At 49.3% G+C, this 8,526-nt stretch overlaps 2 protein-coding genes across 2 annotated transcripts in view; both read left to right on the forward strand.

The window, feature by feature from the left end:
• TNFRSF8 (TNF receptor superfamily member 8) overlaps positions 1-1,345 on the forward strand; it is a 31,307-nt gene extending 29,962 nt beyond the window's left edge. Inside the window, exon 10 of the mRNA XM_083628787.1 lies at positions 857-1,345. Within this exon, the coding sequence (XP_083484913.1) occupies positions 857-1,104 (248 nt within the window). The 3' untranslated portion in view covers positions 1,105-1,345. The remainder of the gene's footprint in view (positions 1-856) is intronic.
• A 2,712-nt stretch (positions 1,346-4,057) lies between these two features.
• RNF186 (ring finger protein 186) lies at positions 4,058-8,102 on the forward strand. The gene has a single exon (XM_083628904.1). It carries the CDS (start codon positions 4,495-4,497, stop codon positions 5,530-5,532), a length of 1,038 nt encoding a protein of 345 aa, XP_083485030.1. The 5' UTR covers positions 4,058-4,494; the 3' UTR covers positions 5,533-8,102.
• Positions 8,103-8,526: the final 424 nt, after the last annotated feature.

Here is an 8,526-nt window from a genome sequence, read left to right on the forward strand (position 1 = left end):
AGAAGGTCGGCGGTTCAAATCCCCACGACGGGGTGAGCTCCTGTTGCTCGGTCCCTGCCCCTGCCAACTTAGCAGTTGAAAAGCACATCAAAGTGCAAGTAGATAAATAGGTACCGCTCCGGTAGGAAGGTAAACGGCGTTTCCGTGCGCTGTTCTGGTTTGCCAGAAGCGGCTTAGTCATGCTGGCCACATGACCCGGAAGCTGTACGCCGGTTCCCTCAGCCAATAAAGCGAGATGAGCGCCGCGACCCCAGAGTCGGCCACGACTGGACCTAACGGTCAGGGGCCCCTTTACCTTTACTTCACTTTACCACTGTATTGGCGAAATTGACATACAAACTGCGAGACAAGGACAACTGTGACTTTAAAGAAGAATGGGAACTTTTTACAAACTACTTTAAAAACCCCCAAAATGCATTGGATTCCTTGGCAGGTTTTGAATAAACATACACAACCTTATTGATTGTTAACATAATAGACAGATAATTTAAGGGTCTTTACAATTTTACAATATGCAGAGAATAACATGTGTTGAAAAATCAGAGAGAGGAGCTGAGGGAAGTCTGGGGGGGGAAGGGAGGGTTTTTCTTAGAGAGGAGGGGAAAATGGGGGGGAATGAAGGTGATATGTTTTGATAATTTGTTACGTTGAAATTCTTAATAACAACTATTTTAAAAAAAAGTTCGACAACCAAGGTACTACTGCATATCCATTTTTTGCAAAAAGAACATTTTTTAAAAAATGAAGTGAGGAACGTTTTAAGCCCCCAACTGTTTTCCCCACCTGAAGCTATGCTTTGTGTGTGACTGAGGGAGGGGGAAGTAATACTGTTTCCTGCTTCTCTCCCCCCACCTAGAAAAAATATACATCATGAGAGCTGACACGGTGATCGTGGGGTCCGTTTCGGAAGTGCCTTCCGGGAAGATGTGCCTTGCCAAGGAGGAAGATGGCGGCTCCGAGACCCAGGACGACGTAGAGGGGAAGGAACTGGCCATGCGCTATCCGGAACAGGAAACGGAATTCCACCCAGGAAGTGACATCACAACTCCTGTGGAGGAAGAGTGGGAATTCCACAATTCCTGTGAAAAGACTTTGGCCATCTAGATGGAAAAAGATGGGCGCGCTTGTAATAATAAATAATAATTTTATTATTTATGCCCTACCCATCTGGCTGGGTTTCCGCCAGCCACTCTTACTGAACTGGCAAGCATGACTATGGTGCTTTTAGCATAGGAAGTGATCTACAGTCGTACCTTGGTTTCCGAACAGCTTGGTTCACGGACAACTCGGAACTCGAACGTTGCAAAGCCGGAAGTAGGTGTTCCGGGTTTGCGAACTTTGACTCGGAAGCCGAACGTCTGGTGTGGCTCCTGCAGCCAATCAGAAGCCGCACCTTCATTTCCGAACATTTCGGAAGTCAAACGGACTTCCGGAACAAATTCTGTTCGAAAACCAATGTACAAATGCACAACGATTTGAGTCTTGGTCTCGCGTGGTCCCGTTGTGGGTGAATTTGCAGGCGACATTGCTCCAGATTTGGAAACGGAAGATGAATTGATCAACCTTGCACCCGCCTTTTCTTTGTGGGAGTCCTTTGACAATGATATTTTAGCTGAGATTCCTGCATTTCAGGGGGGTGGAATAGATGACTCTTGGGGTCCTTTCTAAGACTCTATGATTCTTTCATACCTTAAGCCAGCCTTCCCTATCCTAGTGTTCCCTGGATGTTATCAGAATCTGACCCCCATCAACCCCAGCCAGCAGGGCCAATGGTTAGGGATGATGATGGGAGCCCCACAACATCTAGAGGTTCTCCGTTCTATGATCCCTGCATTGAAGGATGGCAGAGTTATGATGGAGTTAGATGGGGGCTGTACTGGCAAGCGACGGTCTGCTTTGGGGATGACATTGGCCTCCTGTTCCCAGCAACCCCAGTCAACATGGCCGATGCTCAGGGGTGATGATGGGAATTGCAGCCCCCAAAATCTAGAGGGCACCGGGTTGGAGAAGCTTTATTAGGCAGGGTTTCTTTCCTTGCCACTGCAGGAATTCCCCGCGCAGATTCTCTGAGCCTAAAGTAGTTTGCAAAGAAAACCGAAGCTGTCTTCTACAGTGGTACTTCTGGTTACGTACTTAATTCGTTCCGGAGGTCCGTTCTTAACCGGAAACTGTTCTTAACCTGAAGCACCACTTTAGCTAATAGGGCCTCCCGCTGCCGCCGCGCAATTTCTGTTCTCATCCTGAGGTAAAGTACTTAACCCGAGGTACTATTTCTGGGTTAGCAGAGTCTGTAACCTGAAGTGTATGTAACCTGCAGCGTATGTAACCTGAGGTACCACTGTATTGGCATTTGAATACAATCCTCTCCACACCCTGTATTCCCCCCCCATATCTTTGATTTTTGTTTTCCCAACCACCCCCAATTTAGAACGCCGCAAGGCTTTTTCTTTTAATCGAAAACAAAACATGCCCACACAAAGGTGTTTCTGTGAAACTTTGGGTTATTTTTAGACATTGCCTTCAAGTCATTGGCAAGACTTGATGATTTCCTTAAAGCATCCCTAAACGCTGAAATGCGCGACTAAAATATGCAGATGTTTGGAATATCCAGAGGGAGCTGGTCATTTCAGGTCACATTTGGAGTCTGTGTGGAATTTTCAGCTCTGCTTGTTTGTGTTTGTGTGTGATGGGTCCCTCAAAACACACACGAGTCTCTGAAATTGCTTCTTGTTTGCCTGGAGTTATTTTATTTTCTAGGTAGACCAGAAGCTTAACAGGAGTCAACAGTGTGATGCACCAACAACAAAAAGGTGATGAAATCCTAGGCTGCATCAACAGAGGTTTAGCGTCTGGATACATTTAGGGAAAGGTCCGTATAGTTAAGGCTATGGTTTTCCCAGTAGTGATGTATGGAAGTGAGAGCTGGACCATAAAGAAGGCTGATCGCCGAAGAATTGATGCTTTTGAATTATGGTGCTGGAGGAGACTCTTGAGAGTCCCATGGACTGCAAGAAGATCAAACCTATCCATTCTTAAGGAAATCAGCCCTGAGTGCTCACTGGAAGATCAGATCCTGAAGCTGAGGTTCCAATACTTTGGCCACCTCATGAGAAGAGAAGACTCCCAGGAAAAGACCCTGATGTTGGGAAAGATGGAGGGCACAAGGAGAAGGGGACGACAGAGGACAAGGTGGTTGGACAGTGTTCTCGAAGCTACAAACATGAGTCTGACCAAACTGTGGGAGGCAGTGGAAGACAGGAGTGCCTGGCGTGCTCTGGTCCATGGGGTCACGAGGAGTCGGACATGACTAAACAACTAAACAACAACAACATTTAGGGAAGTAAGAGGACCACTGTATTCTGCCTTTGTCAGATCACACCTGGAATACTGTGTCCAGTTGTAGGTACCACAATTTAAGAAGAATATCGACAAGCTGGAATATGCGACCAAGAGAATCAAGGGTCTGGAAACTAAGCCTTATGAGGAACAGTTGAGGGAGCTGGGTATGTTTAGCCTGGAGAAAGAAGAGGAGACTGAGAGGAGATATGATAGCCTTCTTCACATATCTAAAGGGCCGTCACATGGAAGATGGAGCAAGCTTGTTTTCTGCTGCTCCAGAGGCTAGGACTTGAACCAATTGATTCATATGACACGAGATTCCAACTAAACATTAGGAATACATTTCTGGCAGTACAAGCTGTTTGACAGTGGAACAGACTCCTTCAGAAGGTGGTGGACCCCCCTTCAATGGGTGCTTTTCAACAGAGCTTGGATGCCCGTCGGCCAGGGAGTCTTTATCTGTAATCACTGCACTGCAGCTTAGAGCTGGACTAGGTAAATGTAAAGGTAAAGGACCACTGAGTGGTTAAGTCCAGTCAAAGACGACTCTGGGGTTGCGGTGCTCATCTCGCTTTCAGGCCAAGGGAGCCAGCGTTTGTCCATATACAGCTTTCTGGGTCGTGTGGCCAGCAGGATTAAACTGCTTTTGGCGCAACAGAACACCATGATGGAAACCAGAGTGCATGGAAACGCCGTTTACCTTCCCACCGCAGCAGTACCTATTAATCTACTTGCACAGGCGTGCTTTCGAACTGCTAGGTTGGCAGGAGCAGGGACAGAGCAACGGGAGCTCACCCCATCACAGGGATTCAAACTGCCATCCTTCCGATCGGCAAGCCCAAGAGGCTCAGTGTTTTAGACCACAGTTCCACCCGCTACCTTTCAACTCTGTACTTGTGTGATTCTGAATGCTGGCTACACCTTCTCTGAAAAAAACAACCCTCAAGCATCCTCCTTATGTTTTGGATCTCCGTTTAAAAAACAAACAAAAAACTTTTGCTCTTTAGGGCAAGAATTCCCCAGCTTATGTTATCGGGCATCATAAAACCCTGTGACCGTTGGAGTTACTGATTAACGCCTATCCCTGCCTTGGGTTTTTTGCTTTTTTTAAATGACAACCACCACGACGTCACTGCCTTTCCCGGAGCAAGCGGGATGTTCGGAGAGCAAACAAAGCCTTCGCTCTGTGTTGGCCGGACAAAGCGCCTTTATAAAAGGAGCTTCCAAATGCACACATGCAGTCTGAAGGGGGCTGCTGTGCTGTCGCTGCGGCCGCCATTGTCTCCTATGGAAGGCTCCAGGGATCACTTACATACTGAGAGCGAAACTGTCTCTCCAGGCAGGGAGACAGGGCAGCTGGGGATGGCAGAAGGCGACGCTGCGGAAATGGACGTGCCGGAGACGTCCAAAGGCCCAATACACCAAGAGGATGCTTGTCCATTAGATGAGGCCGATCCTACAGAAGAGGGCAAGGGTTGCTGTTCCCCTGCCGCGGAAGGCCCCGATCCAGATGCTGCCCAGTTAGGCACTCCAGAACCGGTTCCCTCAGCACCCTTGGAGCCACCCGCTTTGACGGAGACTTCTGTGCCGCCGGTGGCTGACCTGTGCCACCCGCGCCCCTCCAAAGTCTCGCTGGCCGAGATGGACTGCCTCATCTGCTTCAACCGGTACAGCGCCTGCCGCCTGCCCAAAGTCCTGGCCTGCCAGCACGTCTTCTGTGCCGTCTGTTTGAAGCTCATCCTGCGGAACGAAGACCACACCTGGGTCGTCAGCTGCCCGCTCTGCCGGAAGGCCACCGTCGTTTTCGGAGGCCTGATCTGCAGCCTTCACGACAAGGAGGACGTGGTGGGCCGGCTGGGCAGCCCCGGCCTGGACGCCGAGGTCCCCTGTCCACCAGACCCTCCTGGCACTGGCCTGGCTGCGGGCAACCCCGCCTCTGAGAATGATGCCATCAGGGGACCAAGCCGGGCAGCGGCCAAGAGGCTGGTGCTGCTCCTGCTGCTGGTGGCTGTCCTTATCGTCCTCGTCCTCCCCTTCATGTACACGGGGATGTTGAAGTGGGTGCTGTGCTCTGTGGTGGTCCTGGGGCTCATCATGTCGGTGCTGCTTTGCTGCAACCCCAGCTGGAGCTGCCCAGATCTCTTGCGGTCTCCCTGGAGGTGGAAGGAGAGACAGGCGGCGCCGGTTGCTTGAGAAGACCGCCATGCTGTGGTTTCCTTATTCGCGGGTCGGGAGCATTGCGTGGGCCCCATCTACAGATCCCGTGCGTTTGGGGAATGTCGTAGCGGTTGAGGTTTCTCACTCGGGGACCTTGTGCCAGGGCATCTGCTGGGAGAAGGACCGACAGAGGCCTTCCTTCTTTGGGTCATCGTACAGATCAGGCAGAGGCCCGTCCTGTCGCTGGACCAGAGGGTGAGGAGGGTGGAGAGTTTGCTAACACAACCCCTCATGCCTGTTCCCGTTGAGGCACAGCCCCGCATGCCCCACAGCGGGAGCCTACAGAGAGACACAAACACAGCTCCCTATTGAGTTTTGGGTGGTTTCACCCAAAGACCGCCTGCCTCGCTGAATGATTTGTTGTTGCCAGAGAATGTCTGGCTCTGTTTTGCTGCAAGGCAACCGAGCTTCTGGCTTGAAGAAAGCGGGGTCGGACCTCTCCGTAGAGCGTGGTCAGTGGCTGTTAAGCATGTCAACTAAGTAGAACCTCCATGCGCACATGCGGTCTACCTGTGAACGCTGAAAGGCCGATAGCAAAGGCTGTTGCTTTCACGTTCTGCTTCTCCAGAGGCATCTGACGGGCCACTGTGACCACAGGATGCTGGACTAGATGGGCCTAGATCAGGGTTGGAGGCGCATCTGTGGTCTTCTGGATATTGCTGGACCACAAATTCACACCACCCCCTGACCATTGGCTATGTTGACTGCAGATGATGGGAGACAGGGCCCAACAAAAGCTGGAGGGTCATGGGTTAGCCACCCCTGGCTTGGATGGGCTTCTCTTAGGATCCCCTGAATGCAGATTACCTGCTGTTTAATTCCCCTGATTGTCCCTGCAGTCGGGCGTTTGTTTTTAAAGAGTGTCTTTTCCAGCAAGATGAAATTGAGATTCCTCTACCTTTCTATATGACAGAGGTTGACTATAGCAGGGAGGGGGAACCATACAGCTCCAGCAGCCACCAAGCCCCAGTGGTCAGGGATGATGAAGGGAGCTGGAGTTCCCCATCCACGGATTAAGTAGCCAGAAAAGTCTGAGTCCTCCTGGTATCATTTAACGCAAAGTAAGGGTGGATCTTTATGGGCATCATTTAATGCAAAAGGGCTTGTTCCTGTGTGCCTGTTATTTCTGCAAAGATGCTGATGACCAAAAGATCTGTGATGGCAAATACAGCACAAACACAACTCTGGTATCTCTGCAAATAAGGGCAGTTGAAACACTCAGTATTATCAAAATGTACTGTGTTTTCATTTTTACAAAATAGTGTATATATTTAATAGGTTTTCATATGTATAAATAGACAATTTGTCTTGCGAGTTTGTCTCTCTGTCCTTTTGTTTCTTTCTCCCTGCTCCAAATCTGACAAAGTACCTGCCATCACCAACAAAATATGCTGTTACTCCCCAGTGACTAGTAAGTAGAAACCAAACTGGCCCATTCTGTATGGAAGGAAAGCACTTTATCTGTGTTGATCTCTGGCTGTGACACAGACATTGTTGAAGGGAGAAGAGGCAGAGCATACAAGATTTGTTGGAACAGCTTATCACTGCTCTCATGCCTCTAACTGCAGCATGATCCTCAACCTAACCCACAATTGCTTAATTTCCACACTGCAATGAACATTACCACCTGATTCCTGCAGGCTAGGCTGCTGTTAAAGGCGCAAGAGCACTCCAGGGCAGCATTTATTTCTGGTCAGTTGGCAACCTTACATCAAGGTTCAAAGACACCTTTTCTCTGCTGAATCCATTACACTTAACAGCGTAATCTGGTGCACTTAAATCAGCTGCATTCAGTGGTCCTCAACTGCCTACTGTTCAGGATTTGTAGCTAACTCTTTGTCACCATTTCCAGAAACCTGATTGGCTGAGTCGTGAGAACTTCTGATTGGCCAGAGGCCTTATATAAACTGCCCTGCCACTGAGTGAAGGCTCAGTAGCGTAGGGGACTCCCTGCTTGCTTATCAGCGACGGGCAATGCATTCCCATTAGCTATCACAGCCCACCTAATAATATCCCCAGCTTCCTCTACTTGCGCCCTCCCCAAATATTGGACTACAACTCCCATCTGCCCCAGGGACAAAGACAGGTGTTGTCAGGCTCCTCCAGGTCAGCTGCTTATTCAAATCATCCTAATTTGCTTACACCAAAGCTTATGCAGAGATTAGAATGCATTTGTTTCCCTTTGCTTGTGGGGAGGCTATAAGCCTTCCTATTAATCCTTCGCTCGTCCCACACTTTCCAATGCATTTCTCGGTCACTTTCCTTTCAGCAGACAGCTCATTTTATAAAAGATGGGTTTCTTGCACCAGAATGAGAAAGTACTTCAATCCACTTCAATTGCGCCGGCTGAAATTTCCCTAGATGCATGTAAAACTGGAGGTGCCTAAAGCCCAACAGCATCTGAACACGTTCCTCACACCTGCCTTAGACTGGCCTCTCATTCCACTTCCACAAGGCATGTGTTGTTAAACATTCTGTGTCCACACACACCCAACTTCCCAGTCACTGCTTGGACACAATTTCTCCAGCAAATTTAGTTTCCTCCAGGAGGCTGGACTAGATGAAGCAGTGGTCTGATTCATATGGCCTTGTCTCTCCTCCAATGCATGGCGTGCTTGTACTATGTGGCCTTGAGCCTACCGTATTTTGATTTGGGGGTGCTTTTGTTTAGATGATACATTTGAAGCAGCAGGTCACAAATCTGGTCCATGGCGCACAATACGTCAAGATGCTCATCATCAGAAACAAACCAGCCTCCGGTGCAGCTATTTTAAAGCCAAGGTTTTGTGAGTTCTAAATGGGACCCCGGCCAATAATCTGCCCTCTGTTTTCTGAACCAATTTCCCTGTTCTCCAAGGGCAGCCCCATGCTGAGTGCATTGCAGTAGCCCATCTTGCTGTGCCTTCGGCAGGGGCGGGTTGTATAGAACAAAATCTGAACTCCCCCACTTCTCTTTTTTCTTCTCCCCGA

Source organism: Podarcis filfolensis (genome assembly GCF_964270895.1).
Source record: "Podarcis filfolensis genome assembly, chromosome: 8".
Classification (NCBI taxonomy): Eukaryota; Metazoa; Chordata; class Lepidosauria; order Squamata; family Lacertidae; genus Podarcis; species Podarcis filfolensis.